Raw genomic sequence first — 20,805 nt, 5'->3', positions numbered from 1 at the left:
CACAACTACTGAAGCCCACGCGCCTAGAGCCCGTGCTCGGCAACAAGAGAAGCCACCGTGATGAGAAACCCATGCACCGCAACAAAGAGTAGCCCCTGCTCGCCACAACTAGAGAAAGACCGAGCAGCAACAACAACCCAACGCAGCCAAAAAAAAATAAATACATTAAATAAATTAAAAAAAATTTACTAAGTGAAAGAAACCAGACAGAAAAGGTTGCATGTTGTATGATCCTGTTTATATTAATTGTCCAGAATAGGCAAATCAAGAGCTGGAAAATAGATTAATGGCTGCCTACGGGTATGGGGAGTGACTGCTTAATGAGTACAGGGTTTCTTTTTGGTATGATGGAAATATTCTGGTACTAGATACTGTTGATAGTTGCACGACTTTGTGAATATACTAAAAACCACTGAATTGTAAACTTTATGTATACATTTTATATGGTAAGTGGATTATATCCCAATTTTAGAAGTATTTCCTAAATTCATTACTTTATTCTTGCTTGCTTCTCAAAATTTAAAGGCTTGTTTCCTTTTTTCTTTTTCTCCCACATCCAGGCTGTCAGCAATTCCTCTTGGTTATACCTCCCAGATATATTTAGTCTTCTTACTTTTAATCTTCACCATCACCCTGGTAGCCCTGAACACCATCTTTCCTTGTCTGTGTTGCTGTGTCACCTGCCTCATTGATTCTCCTGCTTCCAGTCTTGCCTCACCTCCTCCTCCACCTTCCATCAATTTATTCTCCAAAAAAATAGCCAGAAGGATTTCCTTTAAAAATTAAGTGTATATGGGCTTCCCTGGTGGCGCAGTGGTTGAGAGTCCGCCTGCCGATGCAGGGGACACGGGTTCGTGCCCCGGTCCAGAGGATCCCACATGCCGCGGAGTGGCTAGGCCCGTGAGCCTGCGCGTCTGGAGCCTGTGCTCCGCAATGGGAGAGGCCACAACAGTGAGAGGCCTGCGTACTGCAAAAAAAAAAAAAAAAAAATTAAGTGTATTGTGGCATTCTCCTACTCTAAACCCTTCAGTAAAATCCAGACTCCCCTAGTGACTTAAAATGCTGGGGTGATGTGCTACTTGCCTACCTCTGTATCCTTATCTCCTACTTTACTCTGCACTTTACTAATCTCGTGTCACAGTTGCCTTTTCTCTGCTTTAACTAGCCAAGGTTTTTCCTGCTCTAGGGCTTTTGCACGTGCTAGTCCCTCTGCCTGGCACACCTTTCCCTATAGTTTTTGGCATGGCTGGCTCCATTCTTCCTTAAAAATCATCCCCTCAAATAGACCTTCTGTGGCCATTCTAACTGAAAAAAAAAAGAAAAAAAAATAATGCTTTGCCCCATTATCTTCATCTCAACATTGTTTATTTCCTTAATAGTACTTACCGTGTTTTTGTTTTTAATTTATTGCTTTTTTACTCTTTTCTTTTTAAGTCTGTTCCCCTCACTAGACTTTAAGTCAAGGGCCATATTATCATGGGCTATCATTGTTTCCCTAGTTTCTAGTGCAGCACCTGTCACATCATAAGTGTTCAATACATATTGATAAATGACTGATTGAATGAAAGAATTAGATATTTTTCTGAAAATCCCTGAAGACTTTACATATCTTACTTACTAATTTAGCATTTTAAGATAGATATTCCTTCTTCCACAAAATGTATTTTTAAAAATTAAATAAGATTGGCCCCCAAATTATCCCCTGAGAAACTCCATCATTGATGTTTTTTCTCTGAAAAAAATTCCACCTTCATCTCCTACCATTTTTATTATTGAGGATAAATTTATTTTTGTTTTCTATTCAGAGTGATGGCTGTTTTGGTACTTCAGGTGGAATTCGTCCTTTTCAGCTTCAAAACTGGAAGCAGAACGTTAGTCGGACTAAGAAAGCAGAATTCATACGTACAGCAGAAAAATTTAAAAATCAGTAAGTATAAAAACATTATCTTCAAATAACATTACTAGCCATTTTATGGTGAACAGTATAAAAATTCTACTCCACCCTATCCAATCCCACACTAAGTTATGAAATTCTAGTCACTAGTCTTTCAGATGTAAAACAAGAGAAAGGTGAGAAGTGTGAAATAGACAAATGATAATAAACTATTTAGTATAAAGTTAATTTTAAGTATAGTTATTTAAATTTTATTTATTTTTACCATTTTGAGACAGTGTATATTAACAAAAACAAAAGTTATTTCTTTAGATCACATATATCAAGTAACAGATTAAATACATTTTTACTTACCAAGGTGAGCACTTAGTAAATCTTTTTGAGTGAGTGAATAATTTTACTGAAACGTCTGTGCTGTACCCTTGAGGTTTTTTTATTGGCCTTTTCGTTGGTTTCCATTCCTTGGTCTCTGCCCTTTCAGATCCATCCTGCACATTATGACTAGAATAATTGAGAAGTTGGCATTTAAGTTTTAGTGTATATGTATTTTTAAAATAACCAGTGATACTTACTCAATGTTTAACATTATCAGTAGCACCATATGATATGATGAATATCATGAGTAAAGATAAAAGAATTAGTATTCAGAACACCCAACCCTATCCTATAGTTGGAGGCTTTGTACAAACACTGCTCTGAATTTATACAATATCAGTTTGCTAAGGAACCAAGAGAAAAGGAGTCATTTGTAAGAAATAGTCTCTGGACCAGAATTAGTGGCAGTTGGGTCTGTTTAGAAATTCTACCAATAAAAAGTGTACTGTTCGAATTTTGAAAAGTTAGACCGTACTGTAGTCTTGTGAGATTGAATTCTCACTGTATTTGTATAATTCTTATATTTTTAATACTCAGAATTTGATAAAATACAAATTTTTTAAAATTTCCAAAATGTATTACCTTAGATAGAATTGGACTCTAGGTTAAGAATTCTGGTCATGTTTCTCTCTAGATAGGGTAATCCACCAGGCGGTTAATGTCCATATATATAGCACACCAGTAGATTATGCCAGTATAGATAGATACCTTGTCTATCAGTATGGGTAGGTTTTGTAACTCTGATTAATCTTCCTTCATCTGTTGTAAGGTTTTAGAAAAACTCATTGAAAGAGTATTAGAAAAATCCATTGAAATTGAATCCAACAATTCTCATTGGATGCAAAGGAAAGAACACCATTTGTAATATAATTGTTTTATTTTCAGAATAGGTTATACATTCACATAATTCAAAAATCAGTTCATATCAAAGGGTCTACAGTGGAAGGTCTTTGATTCAAACACTTCCCTTCCCCTCAGCTAGTAGTTTTAGTTTCTTGTGTATCCTTCCAGAGATATTTTAGGTACTTATAAGGAAATAAAAAGACATATTCAGATGGTTCCTTTTTTATATAAATGGTAGCATACTGTGTACACTGTTCTGCATCTTGTTTTGTTTTTTTAACTTAAGAATATATCCTAGATACCAAGGAATTATTGATTTTGTCAGGCATGATAATGGCATTATAATTATATATGTCAAGTATCCATAATCTCTAGAAATGCACACTGAAGTATGTTGGGGTGAAACTATATAATGTAGTAGATTTACTTGAGAATACTTAAGCAAAAAAGGAAGAGAAAAGATAAGAAAAGGTAGCTGAACCAAGAAGGAAAAAGGTAAAATTGTTGAGTGAGTCAGAGTGATATGAGGTATATATTGTATGAAGCTATCTGAGGGGAGTCAGTTTACCATTCTCTACTTTTGGCTATATCGAACATTTTCGTATAAAACCTTTGTTAAAAAAGAGTATATCTTGGAGATCTTTTCTTATCAGTACATAGAACACGGTACTGCTGCATTGTATTCCACTGTAGGAGTGTACCATCATTTATTTAACCTGCCCCTTAGTGATAGACATTTAGGTTATAGTAAATCTCATAACAAATAATGCTGAATTAATTGCAGTTTCCACATAGGTTCACATTATTTTGCACATGTGTGAGTGTATCTTTAGGAACAATTCCTAGAAGTAGAAATGCTGGGTTAAAGGTATATGAATTTGCAAATGTGATGAATATTGCTAAATTGTCCTCCATAGGCAATTTATGATTTCACCAACAATATATGAGAGGACCCATTTCATCACAGTTTTATCATCAGAATATATTATTTAAAGTTTTGATTTTTTTCCCTAGTCTGATAGGTATACAGTGTTACCATGGTATAGTTTTAATATTCATTTCTCGTATTATGAGTGAGGTTGAACACCTTTTCATATGTTTGGCAATTTGTCTCCATTATTACATTTTGAATGTCTTCATAGGTTAATATTTCTAATCCAGGAATATCAAAACATACTTACTGTCATCGCATATCCTGTGTCCATGACAAACATTTCTATTTGATCATAGTAACTTCCCCCACCCCAACCAGAGACTAGATGGGCTGGAGTCCTCAGTGCAGGACTCCAGTAGCTACCCTCAATCTGTTAGAGTTGACCTGCAGACTGACATCTGCTTGACGTCTCTGTTCTACCCCTTCCTTCCTTTCCCAACATACGTGCAAGTTATGACCTCTTCAGCCTTTGGGGCAGCCAGGTAGGGCCTGTGCCATTCTCATCTGTTTACCCCAGTATGCCTTATGGATATTAAATTTTCCTCTATGTGTGGCAAGTGAAAAAGATTGGGAAACTCTACCTTAGATAGTTGCCCCTCGGGTTATATGAAATTAAGTCAGTGGCCAGAGATACTCCACCACTCATTAAATTCAGGATTAGTGGAGAAGTCATGTTAATTTCCACCTTGTGGGAGAAAGAAAACAGGCGTTGAGAAAGTAAATTTCTGTGTCCAACTAAAAAAAGTTTCTTGATGGTAATTGTCTTCTTTTACCCCGGGGTTCAAGCTAACATTAAAAGTCCTACCTACCAATAGGTAGATGGACTAAAGCCAAGGAGCAAGGATGAGACGAAGGAAGCTTTGATGTAAATGTAGACAGTATCCCTTAAATATACGAAAATTCCTAGATTGTTTGCCTTTTGAAGTTTTAGTTTTACTAATATTAATAACTTGCATTTCCATAGTGCATTTTACTGTATAAAGATCCCTCACATATATTATCTCATACAATATTAATCACAGCCCTGTTGGGTAGTGGTGAGTTGTTATTATTCACTTTTTATTGATGAGGATGTTCATGCCTGGAGAGGTTAAATGTCTTGGCTCATGCTACAAAGTTAACAGTATCTCCTGTTGAAAGCAGCCATCAGCAGTGGTGACAGTTTTCAGCCCACAGTGAGATTGAGTTGGAATCAATAGCCAAAAGTTTATGTGTTTTCAAAGCAAGTCTATGATTAAACTTTCTTAAATTAACATTTTGTAACTTAAGTAACAATTCAAATTACTCTTGATTTTAGTTGAACTTAACAGTTTTCTAACTACTATTTTGACTCCTTAGCCTTATTGATCCAAGTAATTATATTTTGAATCCTTAGATGAATTAATCCAAATATAAAGTACAGATTGTAAGTATCTTCATATTTTAAACAATTAAAAATATACTTAAATCATATTTACACTATTTGTTTCTTTCCCTAAAGAGTTATTAACATAGAAAAAGATAAACACAATCATTTCTACTACCAAAAAAGTGACTTCAGAATTGAACATAGTATGCTGGAAGAATTGGAAAATAAATTGATTAACAGCCGGAAAACAGACAGTAAGTTGAGTTCATGATGAGCAAAACCTGAGATATAAAGTTATAGTTTTGCCCTGTGCTTTGTCTTTGTTCATTGACTGTGTTATTTTCTCTATCAAGGTACTTTCTAGCTGGTAATGAGTTTATCTTTTAGGGGTATGTATTTATTTTTTGGGGTCACTAGTTATTCTGACTGGATTGTTTTCTGTGTATATTTCTTTAATTTTAATAGGAAAAAGAGGGTTTTGTTTTCTGGTTGTCAAATCAATTAATGCTATTAAATTTTTTTAAAGTAAAGGGAAATTGATTCCTGGGCTGTCTGATCTTAGCTCATCACCACGATCTTACTGACTGAGCCCCGGACTAAGTAAGCATCAACAGATTCAGAGCCTGTACTTAGTGGTATGAAGTGGTCAAGTCACATAATTGCTTAAACTGGAGTTTACTTGTCTGTGATATAAAACCTACCATTTCTACCATAGTAGAGCTGTCTGTGCATCTGATGAAATAATATATAAGAAAGTGCCTTAGAGGTTGTACAGTGAATATGTTCTGTTGTTTGTTATGAATATTAATCATTGTTAACAGTGTACTAAATGTTGGCCTTAAAAAAGAATTCTACAAGAATACTTTGTTTCCTTGTAGAGTAGATTTTATATGCTGCAAAGTCCTTATGTTATAATAATAAAAACATCTTAGCTTTGATTAAAGGAAAAATAATGGTTATCAACCCACTAAGCTTTATAAAATATTAAGACTTATTATATAGAGATTATACTGCTCATGGGACTCCCTTATAGTCAATTAAAAGGATATTTTTATAAGTTTTTCCTTTCAGAATGTAAGATTGCGCTATTTTAAAAAGTCATCTTTTGTGAGATAGTGGCAAGAATCATTCTCCCTCTTGTGTTGGAATGATAAGACCTAACATAAATGCCAAATTTCCAGTTCTCCTCTTTGATTCATAAAGGAATCTAAGCATCCCTTGTTTAAGATTTCTTAATGTCCCTCAGTTCTTTTACAGACAACAGCAAGGCTGATCTTTCTGTCTCTCAGTCATGCCATTAAGTAGAGTGTCTCCATTCTGTGCATTTTAAATTATTTGATTTTCCCCCCTTTAAGGCAACTTTATTTTTATCATTTTATTTCTCTTCTACAATTTTGCCTCTCTTTATTCACACTTTGTGTTTATTTTATCTAGGAGAAGAAGGAATGCACTGTGTTAGTATAAAGATACAGAAATTTCCCCTTCACATATTACAGCTCAGGAGTACTAAATACATATTCCTTACATCAAATATCATGCCACAATTTTAGCCTGAATTTATGTAATATTGTATTTGAATGGTTTGCCTACAGTGCAGAATGTCAGTTCCAAATGACTTAATAAAAGATCATTTGCCCGGACTTCCTTGGTGGCGCAGTGGTTAAGAATCCGCCTGCCAATTCAGGGGACGTGGGTTCGAGCCCTGGTCCGGGAAAATCCCACATGCCGCGGAGCAACTGAGCCCGTGTGCCACAACTACTGAGCCTGTGCTCTAGAGCCTGCAAGCCACAACTACCGAAACCCACGCACAGCAAAGAGGACCCAACGCAGCCAAAAAAAATAGTAAATAAATAAATTAATTAAAAAAATAAAAAGATCATTTGCCCTATAGCAGTATCACTGTAGCTGATCAAACTATGGCAAAAATAAAACAACAAAAAACACTTTCCTGATTACTTTACTAGGGAAGTTTCTTGACCTAAAGTTTCAACAGTAAGACTCTGTAAGATACATTGGATAAAGCTTCTACATTTATGGAACACTTGAATTTTAATAAAAAATAGAACAAGCCAAAGTCACATACACATATTTGAGGTTTGTTTTTAATATTAGCACTGGCTTCAGGCCTAAAGGTAAACTTTTTAAAAAATAATTGCTTTTAAGGACTTTTGAACAGAGCCTTTTGGTGCCTCATGTTCATTTGTGGAAAAGTTGCAAAAAAATAAGGGGGGTGCATAAGTAAAATACCCAAAGATGATAAAATATTACTATATATGAATAGGTATATGAATGTGAATATTTGACTTTAGCCTAATAATTTAAGTAAATATTAAAGTAAGATTACAACTTCAGAAAGAAAATATGAAAGAAGAATCCAGTCTTCCTGCTGCTGATATGGAACATCTGAAAATGGCTTTGAGACCCTCTTCTGTTCTTCAGGCTTTTATTGTGGGCGTAACACTTTACTTCAGACTGGTCCTTTGGCTGAGCTTGGCAACCTGTAGCATACATACCAGTAAATGGCACCTGAGACATCTCCTCAAGGCCATGACTGTGACACCAGTGGGTATCACCAGCCCCATCTTAGAGTATGTGGTTAGATGAAGTTAATTCTCACTAGGAAGTTTGTCAGTATTCATAGAATTAATATTGGTTAGACAGTTTTAATATTCCAACAGTAGTTGAGGTCAAAATCTATGTCCATAAATTATAACAAATTAAAAGAGAAAGAAAAAAACTGTTAAAGAACAAAACATGACTAAACCTATGCTACTGATCCATGTATTTGAGTGTCCAATAACTCAGTCTCTAGAGTTTAAAAAAATATTTCCAAGGACATTTCCTTGGCACAGGTTATAGTAAGATTTAGCCTATTGTGCTTTAAAACATTAGAGGAAATTGAGAGATGGTTTAGTTAGAGCAAGAGTTTGTTCAGGCTGTTTTGACACTTATAAATAACCATCTTTTGTTCATTATTTAATTGCTCTTCACTATCATTTATTAAATAGTGGTGATCAGTCTTGTGTGAAGAATCCTGAACCACATTTGTCATAGAGTTATTTTAAAGTACATACTTCTCCCTTACAGGAGTAAAAATCCAGCAACAATTGGCCAAAATACACAACAATGTAAAGAAACTTCAGCATCAGTTAAAAGATGTGAAGCCTACACCTGATTGTAAGTAAATTTAGATTTTATATTTTTTCTCACGTATTAGTTTTTTATTTTGTTCATTAGAAGAGTTTATACTTTTCTAGTAAGAATTTTTCTATTTGGCATTAATAGAGGAGCTAAGCCCTACTTTTTGGTTAGGGATTAATAAGGATACATCAGAAAACTGTAATATCTGGTGTTTATGTATTTTTTTATCTTTAAAATGCTATCAAACCCTTACAAATGATGAAGTAGACAGAACAGATAATAGTGTCACATACAGGATGAAGAATCTGTGGTATGCAAAGATTCAGATTCAGCTGATGAAGGGGAAAAAAAGACTGATTTCTTGATTCTTAGCCTAGTGTTTTCCCATCATTTGCTTTTTGAAATTATTGCCTTTCAGAGGCATTTCAAATACCTAAGGGAATGGCTAAGTAGTATTGGGGCAAATTCTAGTCATTTGTGAAAAACAAAATTGTATCCTTACCTCCTTGCTTAAGCCAACATTCATTTCTGAGAGATCAAAGCAATGCAGTAAAGTGCTCAAGATGTATGGACTTAAGAATCAGACACATGTTGGGTCAAATCCCTGAACTATCAGTTAAGTGATTTTAGGCAAGTTACCTGATCTCTTTGAGCTTTCATTTACTTCGCTCTAAAATGGAGATAATCATACAACCTAACTCATAGAGTTGTTGCAGGAATGAAGTGAGACAATGCACATAAAGCATTTATGCACTGCTTATAACATAGCAAGCAATAAAAAATAGTAAATATTATTATTTATAAAATTAATACATGAAACCATTAAAATATTAGAAAGGAACATGGGTTAATATTTTTATAATTGTATTATAATTTATAAGAATGACAAAGATCAGAAACCATAAAGAAAAAAGTGGACATAATTGACTATTAAAAAATACCTCAAAACCATAAGCAAAGTTGAAATACAAATTAGGAAAACATTAGCAGTATATATGTAACTTAAAAAGCTAATATCCATAATGTGTAAAGAGTACCTACAAATTAGAGCAACAGAAAAATGGGCAAAAATTGTAAGTTGCATATTATAGCAAAAGAAACACAAAACACATGTGAAAAGGTGCTCAGGCTTATTAATTATTATAAAAATGTCAAATCAATGACAATAAATTTTTGGTTATTTTGGAACTGGCTAGAATTACATGGGAAGGAGCACTCTCAAGTACTGTAAAGAGATAGAGCCTCTTTGAAGGACAGTGTGACAGTATTTAGCATACTGTAAAGTGGGCATACTTTTTTGATTTAGCATTTAAGGTTATCAATTATCCTCTAAAAGTATTTATTTGAGGCGGCAGGGATAGACTTAGAGTTTGGGATTGACATGTACACACTGCTATGTTTAAAATAGAGAGCCAACAAGGACCTACTGTGTAGCACAGGGAACGCTGCTCGATATTCTGTAATAACCTAAATGGGAAAAGAATTGAGAAAGAATAGATACATGTGTATGTATAACTGAATCACCTTGCTGTACACCTGAAACTAGCACAACATTGTTAATCAACTATACTCTGATATAAAATAAAAATTAAAAATATTTATTTGAGCATGCAAAAATATGTATGCAAAGATAGTTACTGCAGCATTGCATCTATTTAAAGGTTCATCAGTTGGAGAATTAATTAAATGAATTAGGGTAGCATTAGACAATGAAATACCATGTAGCCATAAAAAGAATGAAGTAGCCATATGTATATTGATATGGAAAGTTAACTACAACATTTTGTTATAGAAAAAGAGCATGTCACAAAAAAATATATGTGGTATAAAATATTTTTTTGGTAAAAATATTTAAGATATGTGCATAGGAAAAAATCTGTAATCAAAAAACTGCAATCGGGGCTTCCCGGGTGGCGCAGTGGTTGAGAGTCCGCCTGCCGATGCGGGGGACACAGGTTCGTACCCCCGTCCTGGAAGATTCCACATGCCGCGGAGCGGCTAGGCCCGTGAGCCATGGCCGCTGAGCCTGCGCGTCCGGAGCCTGTGCTCCGCAATGGGAGAGGCCACAGCGGTGAGAAGCCCGCGTACTGCAAAAAAGAAGAAAACAAAAACAAAAAACTGCAATCATAAAAATTCACTTTTTAAAAGCACATTTTTTTCTTATCCTTTAGGCTAAGAAATGTGTTATATATATATATATAATTTTTGCGGTACGCGGACCTCTCACCGCTGCGGCCTCCCCCGCCGCAGAGCACAGGCTCCGGACGCGCAGGCCCAGCGGCCATGGCGCACGGGCCCAGCTGCACTGCGGCATGTGGGATCTTCCCGGACGGGGGTACGAACCTGCGTCCCCCCACACCGGCAGGCGGACCCCCAACCACTGCGCCTCCAGGGAAGCCCCCTAAGAAATGTTTTTAAATTAAGGGAACATTCTAATTTTCTTCCTAATTTTTAATTCTTAGTCATAATAAAATATGACATAATTTTTCCTATTTTTCTTTTTACAGTTGTTGAAAAGCTCAGAGAAATGATGGAAGAAATTGAAAATGCAATTAACACTTTTAAGGAAGAGCAGAGGTTGATGTATGTTTTAAATACATTTTAATATACAATTATTTACCTTTTTTTCAATAACTTCACTAGACTGTTGTATGTAAACTATTGTTATGTATTTAATACTAGTCTTACACAAAGGCAATATAAAACCTCTTTTCTTTTGCTTTAGGTTTTAGACTGCTTTTCATGTTTGAAGAGAATTTTCATTTATATTTGGACACTATAAAATCTCAAATAAGAATTTGAAAGATTGTTTTTTCTCTGAGGAAACTCTTTTAAGGCTTAGATTTATAAATGTTAATAATGTAAAGTGGAGAAGATGACATCAAAAGAGTTGGGAATAATAAAATTTGAAGAAAAATGAAGGGTTAATATGGATTGGTTTGTATCTTATTTTTCAAACTTTATTTTTAAAATTTTAGCTATGAAGAGCTTATTAAAGAAGAGAAGACAACTAATAATGAGTTGTGTGCCATATCAAGAAAAATTGACACATGGGCTTTGGATAATTCAGAAACAGAGAAAGCTTTCAGAGCAATGTCGAGCAAAGTTCCTGTAGACAAAGTAACACCAAGTACTCTTCCAGAAGAAGTGGTAGAGTTTGAAAAATTCCTTCAGCAAGCAGGAGGGCGACAAGGGGGCTGGGATGATTATGATCACCAGAACTTTGTAAAGGTGAGAAACAAGCATAAAGGGAAGCCAGCATTTATGGGAGAAGTTCTTGAACACCTTCCTGGAAGAACACAGGATGAAGTTCAACAGCATGAGAAATGGTATCAAAAATTTCTGGCCCTAGAAGAAAGGAAAAAAGAGGTAATAACAATGATAATAGTTATTATTTGTTGTATATTTTTGTGTTCTAGGACTGTGCTAAACTTTTTAACATGTATTATTAACTTTACAACAACCCCGTGAGGTATGTTACAGTTTTTCCCCCCATCTTATAGAGGGTGAAACTGAGGCATTGAGAAGTGAAGTCATTTTAGTGGAACTATAGTTGGACATCCTCAACATCCAGCATATCTACTCCAGTAAATAATACAGTGGGTCAGAAAACGTCTGACAGTGGGCAACACCCTCTGTGTCCACTAGAAGTGTGGGAAATGCAGATTTACCCAGGCTTTTGATAAAAGTCATCTTACCAGCAAAGGCCACATTATTTTCAACAGAAAATAAAGAGGCAGTAGAAAGAAAGCTCTTTGACTCAAAAGTTTCTTTTAGTTTTGGCATTTCAGCCTCATTGTTTATTTTAAAAGACTCAAAATTTTGGCAACTCCAGAGTAAAGGGGTAACTCTTAATTGCAGCAAATACCTAAAAAGTTCCATTTTCACAAAAATATTATTCTGGCTCTGGTTTAGATCAGGATTTCTCAACATTGGCATTGTTGACCATTTGGGCTGGATAATTCTTTGCTCTGGGGGCTCTCCTGTGCATCGTAGGATGGTTAGCAGCATCCTTGACCTCCACCCATTAGATGCTGGTAGCATCCCCTGAATTGTGATTATCAAAAATATTTCCAGACATTACCAGATGTCCCCTGGAGGGTAAAAATTGCCCCTGGTCAAGAACCATGGGTTTAGATAGTCTAAGTCTGAGTCACTTTTTTGTAGACTTCAGCTAGATAAACTTTAACTCGATTGGTTTAACAAGAAAGGTATGACAATTCAACAAACAACATACCTAAGGAGCATTAAAGAAATATTTGATTGCACGTGTAGTCTAAAGTTTTAGAAGAAATAGCTGGCATTTGTTGTTGCAGTTGTTTCTGTCCAAAATAAGTTGAATGTTCGTAAGGCTGAGACTTGAAACTTTAAGAAAAACTTTGAAACATAAGTCATTTTTAAAAACTCAAAATAACAAGCAATTAAGAATTATTTGGGATTTTTTTCTCCACGATACTGAAAACTTGAGGTCCGCAGGCCAGCAAAGTGGTCTGTGGACCAGCAAAGTCAGCATCACCTGGGAACTTGTTAGAATTTAGCAGGCCCCAACCCCAGACCTAATCTCAACTCTGGGGGCAGGGCCCCAAAATCTGTGTTTAAACAAGTACTCTAGGTTATTATGTTAACAAGCTAAAGTTTGAGAACCACCTCTCTAGGGAAAAGGAACAGACACAATGCTTCTTGTAATGAAGGTAAACCACCTGGATTCCGGCTTTCTCTTCTTATTCCCAGCCACTCTGTTTCCTGATATCTGATGATTGATTGGATGTAGGGGTGAGGTAAGAGGGGGTGTGAAAGTGGAGGTGTCATTTACTGAAGTAGGACATGGTGGAAGAGAAGAGGGAAGTTTGGGGGTACAGCACCAGGAATGCAGTTTCAAATCTGTTGAGTTTAAAATGTTGAGTAGGAAATTTACCATTTTTATCTCCCACTTCCTTTAATATATCCTGTGTTTTGCCTAAATGAACATACTTATTTTCATACATTCCATGAACTTTCTGGCCCAACTACCCTTGCTTATCTTGTTCTCACTTTTTGGAACCTCCTTCTTTCTTCCCCCTTCCACTATCAACCTGCCCAAATCTGCCCAGATCAGATGCTGCTTCCTTTCTGCTCACTCAAACATAAATAGTCCGCTCAGAATTTCACTAGTACTTGTTTATACGTCTTGTGTGATGTGCGATGGCACATTCTGTATTCTAGTATTTATGTACATATCTCACCTCAAGCAGTGCTGCTCAAACTTGGTGCATGGACTGGATGTTAGTTTGCAAACTATTCTGGTCTTCAGTGAGCTATCATGATTGCATGAGAATCAGCTACCCAGTAAGTACACTATTTAGTTCAGGTGGCTGTTTTTTCATAGAAAACTTTCTCATTGAGGAAGCAGTACACTGATTTACATCCTGGCATGAATTCCTGATATTGTTGTGGACCAGTACTTTGAGTAGCACTATACTAGATGGCATTTGGTATTGTTTTAATCTTCTATGGTTCCCGTCACATTGTCTTGCGTATAGTACACATAGCATAAGGATTTATTTAATGAAAATGAATGATATACCATAAGGAAAGTTGAGGAAATGATTTCCCAACTTGAGGGGAAAGTAATTCAGTGGATGTTTCCTTTATGGCAGAGAAGGCTGCTAGAATTTTAAATAATCTTTACATACCTATATATAAAGATCTGAAGCTATTTTACTTTTTACTTTTTTTTTTTTTTTACACTTATGAAGCACTGTGTGCCAGGCATTTACTCATTTAAACTTCACAACAACCCTGTTTGAGAAGTGCTGCCTACCACTTACAGATGAGCAAAATGAGGACAGAGACATTTAGCGGCTCGTCCAAGGTTACACCTAGTAAATGGCAAAACCAGGATTTGGTCCCAGATACCTGGCTTCAGAGCACATACTCTCAACTACCCCACTTTTAATTCCTCTTCTGATATTTTGACCAGAGATAGGTCACTCAGAAAGGATTCTAAGCCTAGAAAGAGGATTTGGAAGCAGAAATGAAATGATCAGAGGAAAGGGATGTTTCCCCTGAACACAAATGAAGGAGGTAAAAGGAGGTAAAGGGGAGGAAGATACTTAATGAGGTGTTGTCCTTGTGTACCTGGGGATTAAAAGAGGAAGAGAAAGGCTGATGGAATAGCCATTATTCAGTGTTTTAAAAGATACATTAAATTTTTTACAAATAGAAATAGAAAAAACCTGCATTGGTTTAAAAAAACACTTTTAAAAACTAAGCAACTAGCATCCTGCATCACTATTCTAGAAAGAAAGGTGGATTTGAGGTTGTATTTTAAAATGTTTTTGGTGGGAATTTTCTGGCAGTCCAGTGGTTAGGACTCAGCTCTTTCACTGCCGGGGCCCAGGTTCGATCACTGGTTGGGGAAGTAAGATCCCGCATGCTGCACAGTGTGGCCAAATAAAAAAATAAAATAAAAAATAAAATGCTTTTGGCTATTAAAAATATTTTTTCTTGCTATGTTTTAACCATTTAGTCTATTCAGAATTGGAAAACAAAAAAGCAGCAAAAAAAGGAGGAAATTTTCAAGTTAAAGGAAAAAGCAGAGAACATACCAATGCTTTTTCATAATAAACAGGAAGATAATCAAAAGCAAAAAGAAGAACAAAGAAAGAAGCAGAAATTGGCAGTTGAAGCTTGGAAAAAACAGAAAAGTATAGAAATGTCAATGAAATATGCTTCCCAGTTAAAAGAAGAGGAAGAGAAGGAGAAAAAGCAGCAGAAAGAACGTCAACGCCAATGTAAACTAAAATTGCTGCTAGAAACTTATACCCAGCAGAAGAAAGAACAAGAAGAATTTTTGAGACTTGAAAAGGAGATTAGGGAAAAGACAGAAAAGGCAGAAAAAAGAAAAACCACTGCTGATGAAATTTCCAGGTTTCAAGAAAGAGTGAGTAAATACATTTCCTAAATAATTTTTCAGTGATACACATGGAGGTATTACTTCCAGGTTCAGTTCAGCAAAAATTAATTGAATCCTTCTTATATATCTGGCCTGGACCTAGCATTAGTACACCAAAATAAGTGGGCCACGCTCCCTGCTTTCTAGTAGATTATAGTCTGCTGGGAAAGACTGGTGTGCAAATAGAGGACTTCAGTATAATATGGTAAACAGTGTGGTGATTGAGGTGTGGACAGAGAACTTTCGGAGGTGGATGTGCAAGAAGGAAAGCTTACCATAACTGTGAGTGTGAGACAGAAGGTGATACTTGAGTTGAGTCTTGGAAGAGAAGAAAGGGGAAGGAAAGGGGAGATCTTTCTTAGTAGAGTGAACATGAATGGGCAGCTTGGAGGAGTGTAACAGAGTAGTTTGTGGGGGAAACTGTAAACACTTCAGTATTTTTAGGGCATCAACTGGGAGATGGGAACCAGCAGGAGACAAGGCTGGAAAGGTAGCCACAGGCCAGGCCATGAATGTCTTGTTTTCTCTGCCAAACTGGCTGGCTTTTCCCTATAGGTGATTTGCTTACTAGTTCACTGTCCATCTCCCTACCATAATGTAAGCTCCATGAAGGCAGAGGTTTTGCCCTTTTTGTTCATCCTTTACCCTAGGGTCTAGCATATTATAGATACTCAACATATACTTAAAGGAATCAAGGTTATTGCTGAGAGGATTACAGGTGATTTTAAACAAATGTATATAAGAAAAATCCTAATCAAAGAAAGAAGTTGCAATCTTATTATCCGACAGGGTGGAATTCAGTCCAAATGTATTAAAAAAGACAAGGAAGGGTACTTTAAAATGAAAAAGAGTACAAATGAGAGGTAAGTGCTATGAATTGTTATATGCATCAGAATACATAGGAACAACACTCATAAAGCAAAAAATAAGGGAAATACAAAGAAAAATAATAGAAAAAAAAACACATTACTAGTGGGATTTCTTTTGGTTCATATATAAAAATCTCCCTAAATAACAAAAGATCCACTCCCCAAAAAGGCAAGCAGGTCACATAATTAAAGGCTTAGGAAAAAAAAGAAAACCTGTTATACAGAAAATATATGAGAGGTCTAAAACCAGACATATCTGTATTGATAAGTGAAAATAGGCTAACTCACCCATTAAAAGGAAGTTTTAGACTGAGCCATAAAACAAGAAACACCTAAAAGAAGGTGATTCAGAAAGGATGTGCATGTATTACATTTATATTCAGAAAATAAAGCTCTTACCTTTTTTGGAAAAAGTTGATATTAAAGGAGTATTGCTACTTAAGGTAATTTAATTTTACTTTAAACTTTATTAAAGTTTACTTTAATAAACTTTGAAACATATTCTAGCTAATTTTAATTTCTTAATGTTATCTTTTTTGTTGGTATATGTCTTTTAGGATTTACATAAACTTGAATTGAAAATTCTAGATAGACAATCAAAGGAAGATGAAAAGGCAGAAAAACAAAGAAAACTGGCAAAATTAAAAGAAAAGGTACTCAGTCCTGAGATTAATTTATTTTCATTGTTATTATCCTAATTCATTGATTTGTAAGGATACAAACATAAAATCCATTTTCTTTTTATCCATCTCCTTTATTTCACACTTATTTATTTACATATTACAAAAAATAACTTGGTACAACTTAAGCAGCTGTTGTTTGAATTCTACCATTTCACATTATAAGCACCTCATTTCCTTTTACCCTAAATTCCTTCTCTTCCTACTCTTCATTCTTTTCTTCATTCTTCCTATATGAGCCTATATTTTAGACCTATAGCAGCTATGAGCATTGTTTAATTTCATTGGTGATAAAGATACTGGTGACTCTCATGGATAAAACAAAGGACTTACTGGTGTTTATTTATCTTAAATTTATTGTCTGGCTATATCACTATCATACTTTGCTGCATTACATTTCCCTCATGATAGAAATAGAAAAAAATACAACAGCGGAAGTAGAATAAAATAATTGAACTTGGGCTTCCCACCGCCTGCCGATGCAGGGGACACAGGTTTGTGCCCCGGTCCGGGAAGATCCCACATGCTGTGGAGCGGCTGGGCCCGTGAGCCATGGTCACTGAGCCTGCGCCTCCGCAGCCTGTGCTCTGCAACGGGAGAGGCCACAACGGTGAGAGGCCTGCGTACCACAAAAAAAAAAAATAATTGAACTAGAAAAACCCCCTAAATTAACACTTTATTAATAGATTGATATAATCCAAATTTTATTTTAGCTATATGAGTACAATTATAAGTTTACTGAAACGGTTTTATTTCTGTCTAGCGAATATCAAGTATTTTCCTTAAAACTGCTGTCTGTTACTAAGGATCTTACAAGTACAAACTTAATAGTTCATATAAATTAACTGGCACTCATTTTACTTCTGATTACAGGTTGAAAACAACATTAGTAGAGATCCCTCTAGAGTTTACAAACCTACCAAAGGTTGGGAAGAACGCACCAAAAAGATAGGACCAACAGGCTCTGGGCCACTTCTACATATCCCACATAGGTAAAAAGGAGTTAGAATGGGTGTTCACTCTGTAATAATTTAATAAACTGCATATAAATTGTATATATTTTATGCAGTTTATGTATGTATATTGTGTTTTATAATAAAAAGTTGATAAAACAAATCTATATACTTTTTTAAAGTTAACATTTAATCAGAACTTTTAAAAAATAACCTATATATTTGTAATTGCTCTTTTCTTCTTCTCCTTAGGGCTATTCCAACCTGGAGACAAGGAGTTTAGAAAAGAATATGGGATAATGAAATTGGCATTCAGTTGATGAGAATGTTAGCATATTCCGTTATAGGAGAGAGTGACTAACTGTGTTCTTGAAATATTACTAGCCTAGTCAGATTGATTATTGTGTTGCATGTGAATTGGCAGGTATTAAGTTCCATGAGGCATTGTCATTAGTATTTCCTGTTTATACTAAGAGGGTAATTAATGTACAAGTTGGCCTATTATTGATGTAAAAGTTCCTTGAATAAGTCTATGTTAGAAACAGTATTTCATTTAAATACTTAGAACATTTGAAAGATACTTTGTTTTTGTCACTGCATAGCAAAATAAATTGAGACAATCTTAGAGTAACATTTTTAAACCAAAATTGTAAGATTTATAACTTGGAGCTAAATTAGCCTGAGTAACAAAAATGTAAAGTTTTTTTTTTTTGAGTTATGAAATAAGTTGGTACTTTTTATAAGTTTAACAAATTGGTAATTTGTCAGTTACTACATTTTTGTGTACCAAATATTTTGTATTTGTTTGAAGCATGCTTTGTTTTATATAGAGAATATTTATTTTAAAAATATGCCTCTCATCTCATATATACCCTATTATTTATATTTAATCTTTTTGGTTTCCTTTAGCTATTCCAAATCTCCTTTCAGCCTTTCTGGACTCCACACATTTATAAAATCTTGTGTCTTTCACATCTTCTTGGCTGATGCAGTTTTCTTTTCTGCTTTGTTTGCCTCAAAATATGAAAATCTTCTGTTTTGAAACATTATCTGAAATGAGCTGGCTTTAGAATACTATGATTTCTCTTAGTGGTATTTAAAATGTTTTAAAATTGCTAGACTAATATATTTGGTCAAAAGAGTTAATTTTAAAATTTCCAAACTTTTGTAAATGAAAACACAATTTAACTTAATTTGACTCAACTTTTCATATTAAAAAAATCTTAGTTCCTAACTTTAATTAGTTCCCATCTTATAGGAAAGGTATCATATACATAATAAATATAGAAACTCATTTCTTATAACTTTTATGTTAGAGTATCTTTGTCATTTGATGTATTTAGGTCAAATGACTCAGAAATTTACTATGAGTAGTAGTCAAAACCTTTTCATATTTCAAAGTTAATATTCAAAGTAGATGGCCTCCAAATTATGGAAACTGAATTCTGATTATACAATTATTGGCGCAAAATGAGAGAATTAATATAAAACATCCTTAATCAGGAATGCCCATTTCATTTATTGTACTTGTTCTCCTTAACTTTTTAAAATGATTTGAGGCAGTTTAGAAATAAAACAAAGAACAGGACAAGTAAATTTAAAAACAGAATTGAACAGCGACAAGATACAGAAAAGTAAAGGTTTCTTATACATTACTTTCTGACATGTTGCTTTTTGTTGTACACAAATACAGCTTTTAGTTTCCTGCATCTATGGTAAGCTTACTGGGTGATATGGTTCTTATAGCTTTTTGTTTTATTTTTTGTTTTGTTTTTTTTAATAAAAGTAATTATGGAAGTATTTTGAAGAAACTAGTCCTTCTAACTGAATCTATTGATAAAATAAATGAGGAATTTATCATATGGATCCTTTGTATAAAGGACGTAGAATAAACATAATTAATAATGTCTACAGTTACAGGCTCATAGAAGAGATGTCAAATAAACATTTCTTTTACCAGATTAAAAAGTATATTAATAAGAAATTTAGAAAAAAACACTAAAGGAAAAATGTTATAAAGCACCCATAATTCCACTACCCTAAGGTAATTTCTTCCAGAAATACACCTACATATTTTAAATAGGTAGTCTTAGAATACATTTTAGATATTACACTGTAATCGCTTAACATTACATCACATATTTTTCTGTTTCTGTATAGTTCAAACATTATCATTTAATGGATAAATAGTATTCAATTTTATAGATACTCTATCATTCCTATACTTTGAAGACTTGTGCTATTTATACTTCTTAATAATGTAGAGTGACAATTTATGTAGGGGGTTAGATTCTGTCACATGTATGTCAAAAATCTTGTATGGTCAGAATCACCCATGAAAAGGTGGGTGATTACTTACCTAGGAGGTATATTATCTCTCAATGAGTCCACCATAGAAGTATTTCCTCCAGATTTGGATCAGATTAGTGGTTCTTGGGCTGAGAATCAGATGAAATATTGGCTCCCCTTTAAGGGCCAGGTTGAATAGGATTGTCTTTCTGAGCTTATATAGAATGTGCATAATTGATTCTAGTAAGTTATGTGTGTGTGATGTAATTTCACTTTGAACATCTTCAGACATTTTGTGGTGTATATGTGTAAGTGAGAGAGAAAGATCTTCATCGTAATAATGGAGTGAAAACTCCTCTAAACTGGGCATACCTAAAGGGCAAGGACTGTTGGCCTCTGTATTTGTAGGGAAGCACCAAGGACAGCCCTCTGCCCCTACCTGGCAGTTGTTAATGCAATATTTGTTAAAGACATGCAGGAGTACCTGTGAATAATCAGTTACTAGTACCTAACATTATGCAAGGTGCTTTGGATTAGTGAATTAG

The 20,805-nt window shown here is 34.8% G+C and overlaps 1 protein-coding gene across 1 annotated transcript in view; it reads left to right on the top strand.

Annotated features, from left to right (window-relative positions):
* CCDC112 (coiled-coil domain containing 112) overlaps positions 1 to 18,835 on the top strand; it is a 30,413-nt gene extending 11,578 nt beyond the window's left edge. The window contains exons 2-10 of the mRNA XM_029215578.1: positions 1,806 to 1,927; positions 5,527 to 5,648; positions 8,482 to 8,571; positions 11,043 to 11,118; positions 11,514 to 11,904; positions 15,044 to 15,457; positions 16,896 to 16,991; positions 17,892 to 18,010; positions 18,224 to 18,835. Coding sequence (XP_029071411.1) covers positions 1,806 to 1,927; positions 5,527 to 5,648; positions 8,482 to 8,571; positions 11,043 to 11,118; positions 11,514 to 11,904; positions 15,044 to 15,457; positions 16,896 to 16,991; positions 17,892 to 18,010; positions 18,224 to 18,254 — 1,461 coding nt within the window. The 3' untranslated portion in view covers positions 18,255 to 18,835. The remainder of the gene's footprint in view (positions 1 to 1,805; positions 1,928 to 5,526; positions 5,649 to 8,481; positions 8,572 to 11,042; positions 11,119 to 11,513; positions 11,905 to 15,043; positions 15,458 to 16,895; positions 16,992 to 17,891; positions 18,011 to 18,223) is intronic.
* The last annotated feature ends 1,970 nt before the right edge of the window (positions 18,836 to 20,805 follow it).

This window comes from Monodon monoceros, unplaced genomic scaffold, assembly GCF_005190385.1.
Source record: "Monodon monoceros isolate NGI ecotype Baffin Bay Population unplaced genomic scaffold, NGI_Narwhal_1 Super_Scaffold_12, whole genome shotgun sequence".
Classification (NCBI taxonomy): domain Eukaryota; kingdom Metazoa; phylum Chordata; class Mammalia; order Artiodactyla; family Monodontidae; genus Monodon; species Monodon monoceros.
This window is presented reverse-complemented; position numbering and strand designations above follow the sequence as displayed.